The sequence below is a fragment of the Populus trichocarpa genome, chromosome 1, assembly GCF_000002775.5.
Source record: "Populus trichocarpa isolate Nisqually-1 chromosome 1, P.trichocarpa_v4.1, whole genome shotgun sequence".
In the NCBI taxonomy this organism is placed as follows: Eukaryota; Viridiplantae; Streptophyta; class Magnoliopsida; order Malpighiales; family Salicaceae; genus Populus; species Populus trichocarpa.
This window is the reverse complement of record NC_037285.2, coordinates 9,346,091-9,369,043: the sequence shown is the minus strand read 5'-3', so window position 1 is coordinate 9,369,043 and position 22,953 is coordinate 9,346,091. Positions and strand designations below refer to the sequence as shown.

Sequence of the window (22,953 nt, the reverse complement as noted above, 5' to 3'; positions counted from 1 at the left end):
TATATATTATCATGATTTAATTTTACTCAGAATTGAGCTACAATGATACATCCGCGCCATTTAATTTAGAAGAAGGAAATTAATAAGGTTGCTGTTTACTATGGTGGTACTAGGTGGACGTATGTACACTGTACATCAGCCATGCTTTGCCCGTCTTTTGAAAGAAGTGGATATGGGACAACTTGGGCCAAGCTTGCCTGAAGAAAAGACTAACGAAAGAAAGAAGAAGATGACATGGGCCAAGCTAATTAAACAAAAGTCTGCATAGCATGCATCATGTCACATGACACCCGCCATTGATGCGTTTCTTTACATGGATTTGCCTAGAACCGGTGATAACATAATGAATCCGAGGCCATTTTGTTTGAGTAAGTCTACCATGAAGATGTTGAAATATTGAAGGTGATCCTTTTCCATAGTTTTTCTTCCTCCATTTTCCTTCCACTCTTCCAATTGCAAGCTTTGCTTTAACGCCATCTCTTCTTTTTTGTCTTCTTCTTTCCTTTCTCTTTTTATTGATAGCCTCTACATACCAAATTCTACTCAAAATTTATTTTGGTTTGACAAAGACGACGACTTGCAAATACCTAATTTCCTTTTCCTCTCGCTTTTGTGAATTCTATACAAAGAAAAAATTATACTCAATGCTTAAAAGAAAGAGGAAGGTTTAATTTCATGAAGGATGGATAAGACTAGCATTTTTCATGACTATTATTTTGATTTCAATCGCATTGATTGGTTTTTGATGATGACGACGACGACTAATGGTGGTGGATAATGATGTGGAGTATCTTGCTGAAGATCTTGGAATTGTTGAAAATATTACCTTACAAGACAAGGATCTGTTTGTAAAAAAAAACATAAATGTAATTTTATTTTTGGAATTTTTTAAGAGTATGGGTTTCATTTCTTTAATTTCAGTCAAACATGGTTCAAGACAAGAGCAAATCGCCCAGCTTGCCCTCGGAGGAGGAAGATCACTCTGCGAGCTCTCCAATAACACCCTGGTTCAAGCCCTATTTCAAAATTCAAAGGGGCCCGGGTGGTTCAAAAAACCAGACGGTGATCCAAGTTAGGTAGCAGCAGTTTGGTTATGATCCTTAAAGCTATGAAAAGGCCCAGTCGTGGTCCAGCTAAACTAGTGTTCCGGTTTTAATTAAGGGTCATATTACCTCTAGCCCAAAGATTCCACGATTCTATGAATGGATCTCTTTGAATCTACATTTTGGATTAGCCTAATTAACTCTTATACTCACGTCCCTCATTCGTGTAAAAATGACGAGTCTCAAGATTTTTTAAATGACAGAACAATACCTTAAAAAAGTATTTAATAATTTCTGATATCTAGAGATTATTAAAAAATGACATGGGCACAACTACGTTACACTTCGGGAACCAAAGTTTATTTAAATATACAAAAAATATATGAATTTTAGAAAATTATTTGATATTATTATTAAACCTAAAAATATATATATATTTTATTTATCTCAGCGAATACAAAATTTTTTTCACCGAAATTATTGGTTTTGTTGAAAAAACAAAAACATCATATGGATGTTACAACAACAAAAAAAAAAAATCAAAAATAGAAGTTCAATTTTTATATGTGATCGAAAGTTTAAAAAGTCATATGATAAAATTATGTTCAAAATCTAATTAAAAAATTCAAGAATAAAATAACAACCTAATCGAATTTCCATAATAATTTATTTTTAGTATTATTTTTTTTCATATCATATACATAATAATTGCAAATAAAATTATTAAAATTCAAATAAAAATTTATTGTAATATTTAAGAACCATGTCAAAATTAAAAAGTAAATAAGTTTGGTAATATCTTTTCAGAGTGCCAAAAACAAAAAAAAAAAACAAAAGGAAAAAAAAGATAGAAAAGGGTCAATTCTAACTCTTGACCCATCAATAGTAGGTTAGACGTATGCAAGCGGGGCCCACGTGCTTAATCTTGATTCATTTTTTAGTTATCTACCATTTATTAAAAAAAAACACAAATGACGGGTCATATGTCACCTTAAAAAAAATATTGCACATTTTTGCTCTCAAACTTGTAACCTTAGGCTTAGATATATACACTAACTAGCTAAGTTATGATACAAATTTATTATTATATGACTTAAATAAATATATTAATCTTCTTTACTGTTTATATAAATAATAAAACACATTAAGAAATTCTGATTTTTTTTTTTAGTTTTTTAGTTTAACGTGGGTGTTCAGGCCAGCTTGCGCGCACCTCGACTGATCTCACGAGCCCTGAAGTTAACGATCATGTAAGCCTCCAGTGGCCATCATATGAGCAACCACAGGGCTCGAATCTGAGACCACAGAGAGAGCAAACTTTTTGATCCCAAACTATTACCACTGAGTTACCATCTAGATGGTTAAATCCCGATTATTTTAGAGTTATAGGTAATAGGATAATTTTTCTTTAAACCATGTTATATTGGTAATCATATATTGTCCAATGCAATCAAATCTGGGGTCATGTCGTGTTTGATTGTAGATCAAGTGTTTTTATTCTTTGTAAAAATGTAATTATACTGCAAACTAAAAAAAATAGGGTAAACTTTCCTTTTTTTTTTTAATAATATTCTAACATTTAATTGATACTTGATTTTGTGAATATTTATTGTTGTTATCATATAATTAAATAAAAATAATTTTAAAAAAATAAAGTTAATAAACTTATTGAAGTCTAAGACCTAAGTTGCGGGTTTAGGAAATTAAGTCGCGAAACTCAAATCAATCTAATATGTTGTTGTCTCAATATTAAAAAAAAATCTTTCTAATATTTTTTCTTATGAATTTTGAAGCAAGTCCCTCTCCTTTCCCCCTATTTTTGTCTTTTTTTTTTTAGTTTGGTTCTTTTATTTATTTATAATATCTCAGTATTTAGTGTTGGTGTTTAATTTTGCAAAGGTTTATTTTTGTTATCATTTAACTAAGTAAAAAATAGTTTAAACACAATTATTAAACCTAATAGAGTCTATGACCCAGATTAAGAGTTTGATGAGTTAAGTCACGGAGCCTGAGTTGATCTAATATGTTATCATATTAATATATATAAAAAAGATGCTATCGTAATTTTTTTTTAAAATCAAACTATATTTTTATTGATCATTCAAATTGGATTTAGACCCATCAAATTTTCTAGGTCACATCGAGATAGCTCCTGTGTGATTTAATTAAAACTCTGGCTAGGCAGGGGATAAGTAGAAAGATTTCAAAGTTAATTAGTTAAGCCATATCTAATAATAATGCCAAAAAATTCCATTCGGTCTCAATATTTATTTTACGTTCAATTTTTTTAATCATATTTAGAGTGTAGCGCAGGCTTCATTATCCCTGATTTTTTTCCCTTTTTCATTTTGGCCTTTTTTTCTCAGTTTTGTTTTATTTTTCATTTTGGTTCTTTCTTTTATAATATTTTGGCACTTGGTTAATGCTCGATTTTAAGAGTATCTATTTTTGTTATTATATAATTAAATAAAAAATAGATTTTTTAATTCCAATGAAGTCAATGTCCTGTGTTGCGGGTTTAGCAGTTAAATAACAAAGCCCCAATAAATTTAATATATCACCGTCTCAATATTAAAAAATATTATATTAATTTTTTTAAAGACAAACCATGTTTTTACCGATCATTCATGTTATCTCTTAACCCATTAAACTTATTAAGTCACGTCAGAACATCCCACACGGTTTAATAAAAATATAGGCTAGACAAGAATGTTGGAAAAAAAAATTAAAATTAATTTATTAGGTTGGGTTTAGAAATAATATCAAAAGAATTTTATTCAGCATGAATATTTTCATGCTTAATTTTTTTTTATTCAACCTCCAATGTAACGTTGACAAGGAAACTAGTAATATGCATTTAATTTTTTTTAAAATGCCAACAATGTTTTTTCTTAGTAGAATTGGGCCACAATAAGGAAACTAGAAAAATCTAAATATGCATTCTGGCCCAAAGAATGGGCTCGTAGTGGTTTGATTTTGCATATCTGAAATGCAAAGGTTCGGAAAGCCTCCATGTTTGTCCAACTTAATTGCAGTCTCAAATGGAGACGACGTCGTCGAAGTACATTGCCTTTTTTTCCCCTATCCACCTTCTATCTGAAGTCCAAAAAAACCCAAACAGAGAGTTTGAGAAAGAGGTAGGGCGTGTGTTGTCTTACAGAAAATGGCAGCAATTTGTTTCACAAAGCTTCCAAATCCATCATCGACAACAGCCCAACAAGCGCTCAATCGTCAACGGCACCACCACATAACACAACCCAATTCTCTAATAGTACCTCCTCACTCTCTTAATTCCTTCACTTCATTACCATTTTCACGCAAAATCTTAACCACCCGCTTGTCCACCCACCTCCCCATCTCCGCCACTGTCCTCTCCAGCCTCCCTACTGCGTATTTTTTCCATTTAATTCCTCTCTCTCCTTTTTCGTTTTCTTTTCTTTAATATTTAGTCGACTAAATTGCAATTTCAGGTTTTTTCAGGAAGCCAGAGAGATTGGGTTCTTCCGGTGAGAAAGTTCCCAAGTGAGTCTATGAATTAATGATTGAATATATTTTAGTTAGTGGGTTTGCTGGGATTAAGGTAAATTTGATGCTTTCTTTTTGGTGGTGTGAGTGGAAATATAGGTGGTCATGGAAGGCTATAAAGGCATTTACTATGGCTGAATTGGAAGCTAGGAAGCTCAAGTTTGCAACTACTGGCACTGAGGCTCTTCTTTTGGGTATCTTGATTGAAGGTGCTTTTTTTTTTTTTAAAAAAAATTATTTTCTTATTCATTTGCATCATTAATTTTGAGCCACTAGCCATTTGCTGTTTTGTTGTTATATTAATGTTCTTCTTTGAATCATAGGGACTAGTGTAGCTGCGAAATACCTGTGGGCAAATGGAATCACTGTTTTCAAAGCACGTGAAGAAACTATCAAGGTGCTTGGCAAGGCTGACATGTACTATTTCCCTCCTGAGAGGCCTCCCTTGACTGATGATGCTCAAAAGGTCCTCGATTGGGCTCTTGATCATAAACTAAAATCTGGTAAGTCCTGATAATTTGCTGTTTTTGGTTGGTTTTTGTTCAATATGAAATATTATATCAATGAATGTCTTTTCAATGCAATCCTTAGTTTTTGTAGGATGCCATGGAAACTCAGTTGCTAGTATAAAGAACATGCAAACAAAATTTCTCTGAAGGGTGCGCTTATTAGCCAAGCTAATGAATTTGTGAGAACTAGTCTCTGAAATTTGTGATCCACATGCTGTTATTACACTTGTATCATGTGTGATTGACTGTTGCCTGTGTTCCTTGATTTGATGACATCCTTAAAAGTAGTGGCTTGTAAACTTCATGGTTAACAAATCTAATTTATGGTTTCTGCCTTTTTAGGGCCCTAGTTTTGTAAGTCTTTATATTTGAGATCTCCAATGCAACTTTCCTAATACCATTGCCCAAGACTTCACCGAGACTCATGATGTTTGCAGCAGCTGCCAAAGATATTTTGTAGTATGTTTATGGTGCTGAAAGAAAAGTGATGTCATGCACAAATGTGTGAATTGTCTTTGTTCCAATATTTTGCTGCTTGGTTGCCCCTTCTATAAGTTCTGGATTTTTACCTTTGAGTCTGACTATCGTGTAATATGCTAAGAAACTAGAAAATCTATGTGATTCTCTAATCACAACAAATACATGGCTTTTGGTATTAGAATCCGCTCATCTAACACCCCAATATATCTTTGTAGGTTTGGGATGTTATATGGATTTCTTCCCTGTTACATATAATCAATATACTATTTTACATTTATTCTTGAGTGCAGTTCTTCCTAAATTGGAAGAACTGCACTGTTCTGAAAAATATTCACATTCTCCGAGTTCCTGGTTGAGCTCTATTATACCTGCTTGGCTTTGTCTTTTTGCTTGTCCAAATTTTAGTCCTTGGCTGATGTAACAAAGCATGTTGTTGGTGTGTGTTTTATTTCCTGCTTTTTCTTGAATCAAACTTTGCTGGGAACTATTATCCAAAATAGAGGGAGACAAATAGCTGTTGCACCATGCAGAAAGCTTTTAATTTTTTTTCATTCAATGTGTCTTTGAATTTACAGGTGATAGTGGTGGGGAAGTTACAACAAGTGATCTGCTTCTAGGCATTTGGTCAGAAGTGGAATGCCCCGGCCACAAGATACTGGCTGTCCTTGGCTTTAATGATGAGAAAGCTAAAGAACTGGAGGCTTCAAGTTCTGGACCTGGGTTTATAGATGGATGATACCTTCAATGTTCATGATGTCCATCGATGCAATTTTTGTAACTGGACATGGCAGATATGTTCATTGAATGTTGGAAAATTCTAGTCAACATTCAATTTTTGACTGAAATTGAAAACCCCATCATTTATGGATATGCACAAAAGAGTCGTTTCAGTAACTAACAAAAGTTGGCATCTTATCCTTAGTGAGCTTTGTAAGTTGTATTTTGCACAGATATGTTCATTGAATGTTGGAAACAAGGAGTTCTTTTGTATTGAATCTTGTAACTGTTCGACTTTCATCTTTTGCTTCAGAAACCTTTCTTACGACCCATTTCATGATTTGATGAAACTATCTGAAGACAGAATCGTAAATGGCTGGCCATATAAGAACTGAAGCTACCAGGAATTGAAATTTGGAGTGATTCATGAACAGTGAATTGATGAAATGATGCCTTTGAATTACCGAAAGGCTTGAAAATGGATAGGAATCCTGAATTTTAGAAGTTCCATTAGGGAGTTGTCTCAAATGAGTTTGGTTTTGCTGTAATTTTTCCTTAAGAGAGTTGTGTCAGGAAGTCCAGCATTTATGGGAGTGTTTGAAACGAGACAACCGTTTTCTAGTCATTCCCATGCTTCAGCACCATCAACTGTTTCCGTGGTTCGGTGATTCACGCGTTCTTTAACGTCCACTTCTTGCACGTCACAGGACGCCAGTTTTTGTGCCTTTTCAGCTTCTACTTCCCAATCAATCCTCACAACAAATACTACCAACAAAATCAAGCACGCGACCAATCCAATCAAGAAACCTACCAACAACCCACCGAGCCCTAGTGCTGCTTTGAAGGCTAAGAGTACTGCCATTGGTAAGGCTAGGAAGTAGAACCCACCAAGATTGGCATACATGCCCAACCATGGCCGAGCTGTTCCCCGGACGATGCCTCCACAGACTACTAAAGGAAAATTTACTACTTCAATCAAAGCCATTAGCAACATCATCTTCTTTACACCTTTTATGATTCCCTGATCATGGCTAAAAAGAGACCCCCAAACACCTCGGACTCCTACCATCACCAAAGCACCAATGCAACCTGAAATGGTGCTTGCTCCTAGAGACACATATGCTGACTGGTAAGCACGACCTGCTTGATTTGCACCAAGCTCATTCGACACACGAGTGGAAGCACAAGTTGCTAGTGATAGCATCACAGAGAAAAGCAAGTAGTCAAAGTTTAGCACAATTGCTATCACCCCAACTGCTTGCTTGGCATTTGGTAGTCGTCCGGTAAGCAAGATCAAGATCTCCCAGCACCACCATTCAAGGCAGGTGGTAAGGCAACATGGTGCACAAAGTTTTAGCAACCTGAGCCAGTCATGAACGCCCTGGTCTAACCACCCTCCCTCCTTCCAATTCCCTCCCTTCCTGTTTTCCATCATCAACACGTATGAAGCAAGTAAAATCACGACCATAAGATCGGTTATCCATATTGCCATAGACACCCCTTCAAGACCCTTGGCTTTTACAAGTAAGATGTTGATCGGGATGTGAAAAGCTAGGCCCAAAGCTGAGCTAAACATTATAGGAACTGTTACACTTTGTGAGCTCAAGTAGACTTTAAGAGGACATAACAAACAGGTGATTATTAAGTCAGGGAAGAGATAGAAAAGGTAGTTCTTTGCAACACGCGAAACGTCTTCTTGTTGGCCACAATGGATTAGAATTTTGTCCACGTTAAGCCACAAGAAAGATATAGGCAGGGTTGCTAATAGCAACAAGAATGTTACCATGAGGAGGGTCTTGTGTAGCAGCATGAAATTCTTAGCCCCATGAGCTTGACCACAGAGAGGTTCCATGGCAGCGGATAGCCCATTCAAGACAGAAAAGCCAGTGACGTTAGCAAAAGTGAACCCAAGAGTGCCGCTAACCAACTGGAGCTCTCCAAGCCTGCCTAAAAAAACAGTTGTGATGGCTGTTTTGGAAAACCATGTCAAATTCATTGCCAACAAGGGCAGAGTTATACCTCGCTGTGTTTTTATTTCCTGAAGAATCATTTGCATAAGATTTGCCGGCCATATTCGGGTGGTAAGTGAAGATATTGGTGGAGGTTGAGAGGTTTTGCCAATAGGGCTCTCTTGAGATTTTGATGGTGGAGACATGATGGTTGGGCAAAATGGATTGGTGGGCTTATACCAAATATATAATTTTCTTGACGAGAGAAGTAGTTTTGTGCTCTTTAAATAAGATGGATAGATATTTTCTTAGAGCGTGGTTTTCGTGAAGCTTCTGGTGTCTAAAGGAGGAACAAGATGAAGCTTTTTATAAAGACCAATCAAGGAAGAGACAATGGGTGGTGGATTCTTAGTAGTGTGTGATGAGAATGCAAAGCCAAATCATGCTTACAGATTTCCTTTCAGACATGTAAGATAATGTTTTCAATTTGGTGTTCATGAAAAAGCTATAATGACTAAGAGGATTGCTGATTGCGCTTGTACTGTGTAACTGCCAAGTGAATTCCCTCCTAAGCTAGCCGACAAAAAAAATCTAGTAACTGGCCTGTAAGTTGATTTTACTTGCCAATCATGCCTTAAAAACTTGGATATGTTCATCAAGCTTTTTAATTAGTACTGTAATCAACGGTAATTTTGACTCGAGACCTACTCCACCTGCCTTGTATAAAATGATATCCCTTATGTCCCTACTGCTTAACAAAGAAACTAAAAAAGTTTGGGCTTTTACCGTCCATTCCACATTCATCCTCTCAGAATTTACTATTCATAACATTGTTTATTATGGAAATTTAGTTCTAGGTCCCTCAAGTTTTGATCCATTTTATTTTGGTGATCAAACTTTATTTCCTATCAATTTAGTCCTTACAATGTTTTTTTTTTTTTCATTTTTATTGAGTTTTTTTTTTATTCTTTTCATCTTGCATGTTATCGTGTATCCGCGATGTCAGGGTATATTCCGAGGTTAAATGACATGTCAATTTTTCATGAGAAAAATTGTGGTTGTAGAAACCAAAATTGAAAGACCAAGGATCAAAATTGATATTAGTCAAGATTTAACAATCTTTTTCTCATGTGAACCGTTTAAAAGGTGCATAAATCTACACTTTAAACTTTTAATTTGTACATGTTTAAAATTTGGTCCATTTTATTTTGTTTTCAAACTTTATTTTTTTTTATGTTTAAGTCTTTGAAACCTATGAGAGTAGTGAGAAAATAGATGGAAAATTTAAAAAGACAAAGCTCTCAGTTAACCGAATTATAGCCACTAATAGCTTTTATTTTGTGTTATTGGATTCGACTTTGAAAGAGGAACTCAATGAAAGAGGTTTTCACATTCAATGATGTTGAAAAAATAGATTAGAGTTTAGAAAATTATTCTCTTAATTTTATTTGATTTTAAGTTTTTAAAACAATTAAAATGTGTTTTGTTGTTAGAAATAAAGATATAGAGGTCAATGAGATATTTTCTAAAGTTTTTGAGTGAAAAAGAGGTTGAAATTTGGGTTTTTTGGTCCAAAATTTTGAATTCTAATTTTCTCGTGACTTCACCTTCGATAACTAGAAAAGATTACAAACAAATGACATGTTGTTTGTCCAAGTAAACAGTGCATCACCCATTTATTTATTTTTAATTTAAGGCATACAAGTGTCGTTCACCCTTTAAGAAAAAAAGATGTGCAGGCATGTGCTAGCATATGGGCCAGGCACGCAAGCCTATTTTTCCAGCCCATGCACGTCTAGCCCTTCAATTCTTTTTATCTCATTATTTTTTTTTTGTTTAGTATTTTATAATTACATCAAACAATAACTAAATTTATTTTAATGATGTTTAAATAATTATCCAATTAGTTTTAAATAATATTAACAATTATATTTTGAATAAATATATATCAACCTAACATGCATGATTTTCTAAATGCAAATGAAATGCATATTTTTTTAAAATTTTTATTTTTATCAAGTTTATTATTATTATTACTATATTTTTAAATACATTCACACCAAAATTATTGATTTTATTATTTTCTTATTAAAACTTGCTACAGCATGGATAAAAAAAAGTTAAAAAATACATTAATAACAAAAAGACAATTTACACTAATAACTACATTTCTTTTTACTGAGTTTAAACTACTCATTTTCTTACAAAATCTATTTTTATTGCTATTTATTTCAATAAAAAAAACAAAAAAAATCCTGTATTATATCATAAAATCAAATATCTTTATTTTTTAGCTCTTTGCTTTAGTCGTTGAGAATTTGTTTTTATGATTTATTAATTCATATGATTTTTAATTTATTTTATTGAAGATACACATCGATTTTTTAATTCTCAATTAAATTTTTTTATGATATTAAATTTTTTTTCAAAATGTATACACATTCTTCTTTTGTATTAAAATTAATTATTATTTTTTAAAATTTTAGCTAATTTGTGCTAAAAAAATGGTAAATATCTTTGTCCATCAAGCTTCAAAATCCGAATGGGCAAGTTAAAAAAAGAGAGTGAATTTAATTAAAAGATCCGAGAAATAATGCTGTGGTCCTCAATGACATTTCAGGTTGAGGTGGCTAAATGGGTTGCAAGGTTTTGAACTACGAGGAATCAAAAGAAATTTTCTGGTAACCATATCTCAAGAAAGTGAATTATTTTTTGATGTTTGGTAGTGTAATGAAAAATAAGTTGGAAAACACTTTCTAGTGTTTGGTTATGTCATGAAAAATGAACTGAAAAATAATTTATTAATGTTTTATTTTTTCAAGTTTATTAAAATAATAAGAAACAAATCTTACAAATTAAAAAGTTGAATGAGAATGAAATTGAAAAAAAATATAATTATATAAATTATCTCAAAAAAATAAATAATAATCAAAATAATAGAGTTCAATCTAACAAATAAAAAAATTGAAAGATGAAGAAATTAAAATAATAATAATTACCATTTCATAAATTATTTCAAATAAAATAAGTAACAATAAAAAAAATAAGGACCAAATTTGATAGATAAAAAATTTCAATTAAAAAATAATAGGAGAAAAGCAAATAACAATGATAAAAATGAGGACCAAAGTTAATATAAAAATTAAATTCTAAGGGATGAAATTGAAAAAAAAATTCAAAACAAAATATATATAGTAATAAAAAATTTGAGGACCAAATTTGATATAATCAACAAATAATATGATATTTCTAAATTTTTCACAATTTCCGGAAAATGTTTTCCGCCCAAAATAAAAGGAAAACACTTTCCTGGAAACCAAGCCAAATTTTCCTTTGACTGAAAAGTGTTTTCCGTTAATCAACTTTTCTAATGACAAACAAACACAGGAAAGTTTGGAAAATAGTTTTCAGGAAACCACTTTTCATCAAACAAACACCCTCTTAATCCTTTTCTTTTACAAAGAGCATCTAGCTCTTGTCTGTTTTCAGATATAAAATAAGTCTCGCATGCTGTTGCTAACCGATGAAATTTTAAAAAATCCAAGTAATTTAAGAGTAAAATTTATATTTTGAACAATTGGTTAAGTTTTTGGTTCTATAAATCTATTTTATTTTTTCTAGTCAAGGTGGTTGATGCCTGATACCTGCAAAAAAGTCTTTTTTGATGAATTTGAAGACTTTCCGATAGTTAAGTCCATGATTTTTTGACAGAAAATACAATAATATTACAGGTAAATACTCTAGAAATAAATATGCAGTATATAATGGAGATTTCGAATCCTTCGTTTAAAGGATTCATGATCTATTTATAGTACACGAGTCTTTTTATGGAGAGGAGAAACTAAAATATAATAGTGCATTGATAGTAAAGAGAGAAAATATCACTGACATAAGTATTAATGTGGATGAAAATATGGTGAGCTCTTAAAAGATTTTTACACATTATCATTTACATAACATTAATATTAATAGAAATATGGTAAGTCTTTGCAGGGCCTTTATACACTTAATAGATATAGGGAAAGTAAGATTCAATATGTAACTATGCCCAAAAGAGATAAGTCCATCCCTTAACTAAGCTCAAGAAAAATTAAATTATTCTTTGATCGAGTCCAGGAAAGGCTGGATTATTTGTTTAGTTGAGCCCAACATAGTTTTTTTAAGAGGTTTTTTGTGCCTTTCATTTTAGTTTCATCACTAACTTAACAATCTCATGCACCATTGGCCACTTAGGGTAATATCTCACATTACCAAATTCAATTTCTGATTATATGTCGACAATACCTTGATTTTCTATGGAAAAGAGAAATGGAGAATGGAGGCGCATCGTTTGATCATAATTGTTGTCTTACCAAATTTGGCACTAATAAATTCTTTAGTAGCAAGCCCTGGACAAACAAAATCTCTCGAAGTACTCCCATTTCTTTTCTTTTCTTTTTTATATGGCAGGCAAAAAAAAAAAAAAAAAAAAAACTACAAAGAAATTCACCATGCTTACATATAAACATGAAACTCCCTAATTATTTTGAAATATTATAATATTTTGAAATTATTTAATTAAATAACCATTATATATACACTTATTTATTTATTACATGTATGTCTCCTATATTTTTAATATAACCTCTTGAATACATGTTTTTTTATTTAGTTTTTTCATCTTTTCTTCCTAATATAAGTTTCCTATATAAATTTTTTCATTTTCCTTATTATACTCCATTTTCCTTTTTCAAGAACTCAATACCAAATTAATCTTGTTTTTCCTATAAAACATATTCAACACACCTTTTTTTTTTTTCCGTCAATCAAAAGATTTTTTTAGGCAAACCTCAAAAATACTACTCAACTATACATGTAGTCTCAATGTTATCATCAAGTAATTTTTAATATCAATTTTAACCTTAAATTTGTAAAAATTCTCAATTATGAACTTCCATCCATTTTTAACGTTTTTCTTCCATATTTTCATCCAAATTGTATTTTCTTGTATAAAAAAACGACCTTATTTTATTGGAAACTTAATGTTTTATATTGAGCATTCTAACAAAAGCTTTAGTTGAAAAATCAAAATAGTTTAATGGTAAAATCGATACAAAAATAGTTTGGATGCAAAATTAATAATACCCCAATGATTTGGGGCTTGACACACTACCAAGCTTAGTATGCTAGTTTTGGTTTGCGCTAAACCCAACGTGACTTCACTGGAACGTGTTTATTTTTCTGAAAATTTATATTCGTAAATCTTTTTTATTTGATTACACACACAATGAGTGATCGAATTTCCGTTCTTGGAACTGACCGTGTTAGGTTATATAATCGTTTGAGTAAAACTTTGAATTTTTGAAAGAGTTCCGACAACTGGTAGCCCATATGTAATAATTAGAATTCACAAGCTATCCAAAAATAAAACTTGAATACATTACCTTTCCGTATGCTAGAACAACTCTTAACCACGTAATTATCAGTAGTTTGTCAATGCAATCTTGATCTGTCACATAATGCACCACATCACATCAAGAAGGGGCATTATCAATCATTTTCCTTAAAAAGGAAAAGGCACCTGGTTTTCGGCATTTCCGTTTCATAGAAAAAGGTAGCTGCAACCACTACACTCACTGATGAGTTTGATGCGTGGGATCAGTCCAAACACAGTACCGTTTCCTTTTTTCTTGTTCTTTACCAATGCTTAAGGCCCTCTATTAGCAATCAGTATCCTAAATTTCCAGAACTACATGGAGCTGAAGTCTCATGGAAGATTGTCCCCTTGTACAAAACTTGTAATATGTTACCACGTTTGCAGGTTTTATAAAACAAATTTACGTTGTTACCTTTTCTTGAGTAAGTTGGCCTGATTCCAAAAATGAAAACGGAAAATTGGCCTTCACCTTTCCATATTTTCATCTATTTGCAAGATTTGCATGGACAGTAATTTGCAAGATCAAAATCAGAAAGGAAAATCTTACGAGGGCCGGAACCTACATGAAATATTCCACGTGATTTGGAGATTAGCTAAATTCAAGACTTTATCATCACTTAAAATTATCAGTTCTTTCCCATACTGATGGGAATACTCTCATGTTAATTTAAATCTGTTACCTAATCAAGTTAGGAGTCATATTTCAACCTATTTATGCAGGGTATAAAGTTTTATAGGCTAGTCCATACTACAACAGAAAGATTTCCCCTCATAGTATAAGAATATACAATCTGCTTGAAAAGATACTGGCTATGAAATTTCATTATCATGACACTTCTCAATTAGTATAAGAGAGCTTATATTAATGCTTGATTTTTTTTATAACAAATATCGTATTGGGATTCCCTTCTGTACTCATTTTCTTCTCTCCTTTCTGAAGTAAAAGGGTAATAATAGGCTCCAATGTCAGATAGAACCATGACCGGCCTAATGACGATAAGTGCTGAAAAACTTTGGTTTAGGTACTTGTCACATACTCACATAGCCAATAAATCAAATCAAATCCAACGATTTCCATCCTCTTGTTTCACTGGTACACTTCACGATCAAGCTGACCACCTACTAAAATTTAACCACGGCACATGCATCTCCACCAAAATATTTTCATTTCCAAGAACCCCGTCAATCCTTCTTCTTTTCATTTCTTATTAACAATCATTTCCATATATGCAAATCTCACTATAACTACGTACCAACACCTTTCCTCGCTTCTCCTCCCCACCATTACTACACTACAACTATACCCCCATCCCATCCCACCTCTCCATCTCGATTCTCTCTATTAGTCATGTCCAAATGTTATGAATTTTACCTATAGTAATTAAGAAAGTGGGGTGAAAGTTTTCTTCATCAATTTAAAGTCCTTATTGGCAATTGCTAAGAGGTGTAATAAGAAAAGAGACTTCAAGGCAATATCACTACATTCTTCAAACTTTGCAGCCATGGAAGCTTCTGTTCTGTGAAACAACACTGGTTTTTAAGGCTTGACCAGGGATTGGTAGTAAGGGTTTTGGGAAAGTGGTGGTTCTCTTAGTTTTTCCTATGGTGGGAAGATCGGTGAAAGGAAATAAGAATAATTTGTGACAGTAGCAGGTTACTTCGAGAGGGAACCTGGGCCTCCAAGCTAGCTCAGTATTTGATGAATGATTTTTGATACTCCATTGAATGAGTAGAAGTACATATTTATAACTGAAGATTTCCACTAATTAGCCTTGCACTAAGTATTATAGGAAATACACTGTTGAATCTTAGGACACAAATATAGAAAATTATGTTGCATTGTATAGCTTATATCTTTGATCATGTGTAGGGAGTTACACGGTTAATATTGTATACAATCTTAATTATATAAATAGAGAAGATGACTAATATAATTGGGGTTATAGTGTTAAATTATATATATAACCTTAATTATATAAATAGAGAATATGATTAATACAATTGTTGAACATCCTAAACACTTCTTATATCTAACTTGGTATCAGAGCTAATAATTTTTTTTTTTCAAATCCTATTATATATGGATCCTAATCAAGACATTCCATCTGCTATTGACTCTGCTGCTGCCAGGTTTGTTGTGCCAATCCTAACCTCTATTCTGCTCCCGAGTCCTTCTTCTTCTTCGATTATCCCACAGCTACTAGCGTCTACACCAGCGCTTTATTCCTCTTCCATTCTAACATCAGGTTCTTTGCCATCCTCTGCATTAGCGTTTTATTCATCTCCTCAGTCTGCTGGTGAGTTCCTGACTGCTCCTTTTGTTGTTGATTTACATCCTTCTGCTCCTAGTTCTCACATCAATTCGGTGGTTTCTTTATCCCACACACAACAGGTTATTTATTTAAAACTATCTCATAACAACTACTTGTATCGAAGGATGTAGATAAAACCGTATCTCATAGGCCAAGGTGTTTACTTCTTTGTTGATGGTTCTCTACCGGTCCCTCCCTCTCATATTATATCATCATCTTTGGTTGTTCTTGTCCCCAACCCAACGTTTATGTCTTGGAAACAACAAGACCATCCTATTGTAAGTGCTCTTTTATCCTCTTTGTCTACTTAAATCTTACACTTGGTTGTCGATATGGCAGACTCTTGAGAAAGCTCTTGCATCTCCACCGAATTCTCGCATTATACAGCTTCACGAGTCTTTCCAAGACCTAAGACAGTGTGATGACACAATCAATGTCTATTTACAGAAGGCCAAATCTCTCTTTGATGAACTTGTTGCTGCTGGACGACCAATTGCGTTGGAGGACTTCAATCTCTATATCTTCAGGGGTCTGCGTGGAGAATTCAAAGACTTGGTTACTAGCCTCTCCACCAAAGTTCAGCCTCTTACTTACACTGAGTTGCATAGCCATCTACTCACTCATGAATATCTTAATAAGAGTTCTCTTGCTGGCACCACTGTTACAGTAACCCTGTTGCCTACCTCATCCAGCACCTCTTCGGCTTTCTTTGTTCAGCGTTAGCATCAGTTTAATGGATCATCAGCAGGGTATTTCCTATCAGCAGTGTATTTCCTATAATACTAAGCAACTAAAGACAGGAATTTCTCCTAAAATATGGCAACAAATAAAATGGCTAAAGCAAGAGCAACTCACGTGTACCCTCGTGTTAACAGGTGACCAATACCCACTTCCTCATTTGAGAGAGTAAGGTGTTCAATAGTAGTATTAGTGTGGCTAACTCAAGGGAAGGCCACGTAACAGCTTCTAATCAGCTAGTAATAGTTCAAACTCATTCACACTAATGGTGACTGAAAAATATCGTCAATTCGAGAAGTGAACTAGTGATCGTTTGGGGCACAAAACAATGTGCAGCCAAGAAAGAAGCTGAGAAATTGATTAGAGACTTGGATTCAAATGGGGATAGATCTGTTGACTTGGATGAATTTATGGAAGCTATAATTGAATGTGGCAGCAAGGAAGGTGAGCTTATGGATGCTTTTCTTAAAAAATATTTATAAGAAATAGATTTTTATATGCAAAATAAATAAAAATCAAGTCTTCATAAATAAAAAAACAAAACAGGATATTTTAACTTATACAAAACCAAAATTTAAAACACAATTATATATACTAGATATATCAGTACAAAAAACAAAAACTATTTCATTAATTACTTTTTCCTGTCCTCTGTTAATTATATAGCATTCAAATCTCCTTCAGTTACTTTTACCTGTCCTCTGTTAACTTGCCCTATGAAGAATGAAGAATGGGTTGCAAAAGTGAAGTAATGTTATCTGTTTCAAATCACTCAAATCATCCTCAATGAGTTGATATTATTCGCAAACTCATTTCAGATGAATACTCATGGACGAGTGAGTTACTCATTGGATTATTCTGAAATGGAAATGGGGAAAACAAAGAAAAAGAAAGAAAGGGAAAAAAAAAAGAGAAATCGAATTTGTCCTAAAGATCCTGATTCCCATTGGGCCCATTGGCTGCAGAGTGCAATCTTGGTGATCTCGTTAAAGAGACAAGATCTTTATTGGGCTAGGAAGAAAACTGGTCTGCCCCACTACATCTTGATAATCTCTCCAGAAAACAAAAACAACTGTGATATTTGCTTACAGTATTGTTATCATTATCATTATTATAAACCACATCTGCACATTCCTATATCTCTTGAATGTTTTGACTTTTAGCGTTTGTCACCCTCGTTGTATAACTTGAGATCCGTTTGGTTAGATGTTGGAAAAAAGAAAGAAAAACTCATAATTTTATTACGATGAAGATCCTATACATGCGAACTCAAAGTTAAGGAATCCATGTATGTACATATCGGTTTAGATAATTCCTTTTATCATATACAGTGACTACCTACTTTCCAAATTCTGAACTTTGGTTTAGCACCACTAGAAAAATGAATTACACCGACTGAATATTCCATCAATAGAAAAGTTGTTTATCTATCGGTAAAATCTTTCTGATGGATTTATCAACAGAACCATATCATCAACTAGAGTTGTTTCTGTGATTTCACTCTTGTCAATAATTTCATCATTGATTTAATCACCGATAGTTAGACCGATATAATATTATTATCGATGATAAAAATATGCGATGACCAATTTCTGATGGTATATTGATCAGTAAATATTAACAACGGACTTTCAATAAATAACCCATTGGTAACTTATCACATCTTTCTGACGGATAACCGACATAATCACCGACAATCACTTTCTGTCGGTGATTTCGTCGGTTTATATCAAAACACTTAGCAACTCTCTGTAATTCTTCGAGGAAAATTGAGATGTTATACTGACAGAGTTTTATACCCGTTGATGATTCTGTCGGTGGTGTACTAATTTGTTTTTTTTAATGCTATCAAAACAATTTGATATTAAACAACATTAAACAATAAATTTAACTTGAAGAATACATTTGATATTATTAATTTAATAGTAAAAATCAATTACAATGTTTATAGATATTGTTAAATACTAACACAATCATTGATGGACAACGATATCATTAGAGAATTACAGAGAGTTTGAGAGGAATTCAAGAATTTTTATTCTCTGATGGTTTTACCAATGGACGATAAAATTATTGAATAATTATAGAGAATTTTTTGAAGAATTTAGGGGATTGGATTCACTGACGGATATACTGATAGATGAAAAATCATTAGTGGATTTGAAGGTTTCTAAAAGAGTTTATAAATTTTTTAAATGATTGACGGAGTCACCGATGATTTCAAATAATCCATCTGTTTGTTTACATTCCTGTATTCTTCCCTAAACTTTTTGTAATTCTTTAATGAATTTTTATTTTATCAGTAGTTTTATCGGTAAAGTTAAATGGGCGGCAGATCCACCAACGAGTTAATGAATAATTTATTAATTTTTTATTTTTTTTAGGTGATCCCATCAATAAATTTATTTTAATTTTTTTATATTGGATATAATTCCTCTCAAACTTAATTACGTGGCAACAACAAGTGCATTCATAACTTATTTAACAACTCATTAAAACCACAACCACAACAATAAATGTTTGATAAATGTACAAAGTTGAAATATATCATACAATGACAATAAATATATTGATTGCATAATGATATTTTATTTCTAAAATCAGTTCAGATCCACTGTTTAATTCAAATCCTCATCATCTTCCTTTTCATCATCTTCTTTGTTGAATCGAAGTTGTTTGATCTCTGCATCTTCATAAACTTCTGTAATTTTACAGTTAAATTCAAATTAGTTCATACAATGACAATAAATATATTGATTGCATAATGATATTTTACTTCTAAAATTAGTTCAGATCCATTGTTTAATTCAAAAATCCTCATCATCTTCCTTTTCATCATCTTCTTCATTGAATCGAAGTTGTTTGATCTCTTCATCTTCATCAACTTCTGTAATTTTACTGGTACTCAATATATCATTTAACTCCTCAAGATCTACATGAACATAAGTATTCTTCGTGACATGAAAAATTGAATCTTCTTCTAACTCAATAGATGGAGCAACTTGATATGAATAAACTAACTCATCTAATTGAAATGCATCTTCCCCCCCAGTTACTTCATCATTACCATCATGAACAACTTGAACATGGCTCCTAGATTTGATTTTCATAACGGATAACCAATCAATTCTATTACGATCCTTTATAAATAAAGGAGTGTATGTGTAATACAATTGTTAGCATTGTTTGACAAATATAAAAACATCATTGATGTTGCCAAGTCTACCACTTTTATTGATTTTGACCAAACCATGGTGAAGATCTGCCATAATTTCTCTATCGGTATCATACTAGTAATATTTAAATAAAAAAATTTATTTTATGCCCTATGATACTGCAATTAAATGACCTCTTTTAACTTGTCATAATAATTAACTTCAAATTTATTAAAAGTTGATCCCTTAATACCATTCACACTATTACAGATATTTTTACATTCTTTATAATCTTCATTATGAAGACATCCATTGATGAAATGCATATTATAACACTGAATCTTTCTTTCAGGATCCAAAAATAGCAATTTCAAACTTTCAGCATTGCTTTTTATGTTATATACCTGGCTAAAGACAACAACCATTAATAGCTGAAAAAAAGAAAAGTCAATGTATTTTCGTTACAATTATAAATTATTACATATTTACTTGTGTTTTATATCACATGATGAATTGTTCATCTTGTATTTGGAAAATTCAAGCTTCAGTGAGATACAATTTTTAGGTAAACAAAAAATTACAATGTTACCTATAAGAAATTTAGTGATCATTTAACACAAATGAGAATACAAGAGAAAATGATTTATCATTTCAAAAATTATAAAGTTAACTTAATAAAATGTCTCATTTTATCGCAGTTAAATATCACATAATTATATGCTTGTCTAAATCTGATGTCTGTCAAATATCTTATTGAAACCACATTCTTTGATAATAGTCAATCAAGATGGTAAAATATTGATAAATTTCCACTAGAAAGCAATTCACCACCATCATTATTGTTGTAATCCATTTTGGGTCCTCGCAATAATAATAATAATAATAGCAGTAAAAAAAGAGAGATGCCAAAGCGCCCAGAAAATGGTTAAAAATTGATTGAGGAGGTTCCAAAATACAAAGATTGAAAATTTGACAGTATTTTGTTAACCGATGAGAGCCCTGTTGATGAAGAAAATTCAATTTGAGAAAGAAAAGTCCAAAATCAGATGTTTATAGGCTCAATTAAATGTTATTGAAGGTTTAATTGAATTTATGGAGAGTTTGATTGCAAGAAAATTGACGTTTCGAGTTATTTTGGGCTTTAATTGGAAGAAATTAAAGTTATGGGGTCAAATTATAAATTTTGAGAGTTAATTTGGTCAAATCAGGGGCTTAATTGCATAAATATTGAAGTTTGATGGCCAATTAAGGACTTAATTGAAGGAATTCGAAACCAAGGACCAAACTGGAAAAGACGCGTAAATAAAAGGGCTGTAATTAAAACCGGACCAGGGGCCAAATTGAAGAAATTAGAAGTTTATTGCTCAATTGAGGGTCAAATTACACTAATTTGAGACCAAGGACCAATTTGGAAAAGGCGGCCAACTTCAAGGCCGGCGATTGATTTTGGCAGGGATGCAATTGAATTGATTTTTAAAATCAAAATTGCAATTGAGGACTTGATTGAACAAATCACAAATTGAGGACTGATTTGGACTCTGACACGTTTTTGGCGCCATTTGCTTTTAAATGAAACGACATTTTTTGTCCAAAACGGCGCCGTTTCATCTACTGTTCATTAAAAAAAAAGGGTGGGCGAAACGGTGTCGTTTTGAAGGCACTGTGGGTCTTCTTCTTCCCCTAGACACGCGAAACAGGGGAAGAAGATCTTTTCCCCCCTGTTTCTCACCGACTTTCCTTCCCCTGATGACCCAAAAAAGACGCCGACCAAGGGCCCCTCCACCTGCACAGCTTTTCGTGTGTTAGCATTAGGGAATGAGAGGTGTCCCTAGGGTGGTAGAGGGGTGGCTGAACAGTGGCCGCCCCGTCCACCCTACACCCCTGCGCCAATGACTGGGCAGGGGTGTAGGTCTCCTTTCCCCTCTATAAATACAGGGGAGAAAGGAGACACGGGGATGAAAAAAAAAAAGAGGGGAAAAACAGAAGAATAGAAAGGAAGAAAAAAAACAGAGGAAGAGAGAGAGAGAGAAAACAAAAAACAAAAAAAAAAACAACAAGAGAGAAAGAAGGAAGAAGGAGAGCTGCACAAAAGAAAAAAAAAAAGAAGCAGAGAGGGGAAGGAGAGAAACGAAGAAGTGGGAAGAAGAGAAAACATAGGAGAGGTTGCCACTGTCACTGCCACCATCCCCGCCGCCGCAGACGACAACAACCACCCCCTTCACGCCAGGTACTCTTCTCTCCTTCACTGCCCCGCTTTCTTTTGTTTTTTCTTCTTTCATTTTGCATGCAGAACGTGAGCAATTCACGTTTTGCAGCATAATGGTTAATTGGCTAGTTACTGTGCACAACACAGTAACCAGCTTGTTATATTTTTTTTTTGGGCCGGTGCTGGCCCATTTTGTATGTTGGGCCGGTGCCGGCCCATTTTTTTTGTTAGGCCATGTTGGCCCATTCCAAGTAAATGCACCATAACAATCAAATCGGGTATTAAAATACCCGGTTTTTGTCAACAAAAATAAATAAATAAATAAATAAAGAAAAATATTTTTGTGTATACGGCCAAGTGTCTCAAAGCTAAAAAATCATATTGTGTCTTTCATACACTAAAAAACAATGTTTTATCATGCATTTTGGCTTTAATAACCAGTTTAGTAAAGTCAAGAGAACATTGGCCAAAATTTCAAAAACAACAAAAATTTTATTTTGTTTTGTTTTAGTATCAGGGATTATGAATTTATACGTAAAATGTATTCCCGATATTAATTTTTTTTTTGTTGACAACATAGAACAATTAGGTTTTATCCCGTTAAGATAAAAACCTCATTACAAAGAAGGGCTTTTCTTAAATTTTAGACAGACAGAACCAACAATTGGAAACCACAACAAGACCTTAGACTTTATCAGACCTTAAAACAATGCAGCGTACCTTAGGTAGGGCATATTTGGGGTGCTAATACCTTCCCTTTACGCAACCAGTCTTTGTACCCTATCTCTGAGACCAGTTAGGGTTCCTAGTGACCATAATACTAGGTGGCGACTCCCATTCAAATTTTCCACTGATAAGAGACAAGAATTCCTTGCCTCTCCATATTTGCCAGATAGACATATA

General features: G+C 33.1%; 2 protein-coding genes across 2 annotated transcripts; one reads left to right on the top strand and one right to left on the bottom strand.

Moving 5' to 3' along the window:
- Positions 1–4,116: 4,116 nt before the first annotated feature.
- On the top strand, positions 4,117–6,552 carry LOC7490941 (ATP-dependent Clp protease ATP-binding subunit CLPT2, chloroplastic). Its single transcript, XM_006368666.3, has 5 exons — positions 4,117–4,433; positions 4,524–4,565; positions 4,668–4,777; positions 4,892–5,071; positions 6,133–6,552. The coding sequence occupies exons 1-5, from the start codon at positions 4,207–4,209 to the stop codon at positions 6,291–6,293; spliced, it is 720 nt and encodes a 239-aa protein (XP_006368728.2). The 5' UTR covers positions 4,117–4,206; the 3' UTR covers positions 6,294–6,552.
- A 160-nt stretch (positions 6,553–6,712) lies between these two features.
- Positions 6,713–8,745, bottom strand: LOC18094421 (protein DETOXIFICATION 56). The gene has a single exon (XM_006368668.3). It carries the CDS (start codon positions 8,427–8,429, stop codon positions 6,897–6,899), a length of 1,533 nt encoding a protein of 510 aa, XP_006368730.3. The 5' UTR covers positions 8,430–8,745; the 3' UTR covers positions 6,713–6,896.
- Between the last annotated feature and the right edge of the window lie 14,208 nt (positions 8,746–22,953).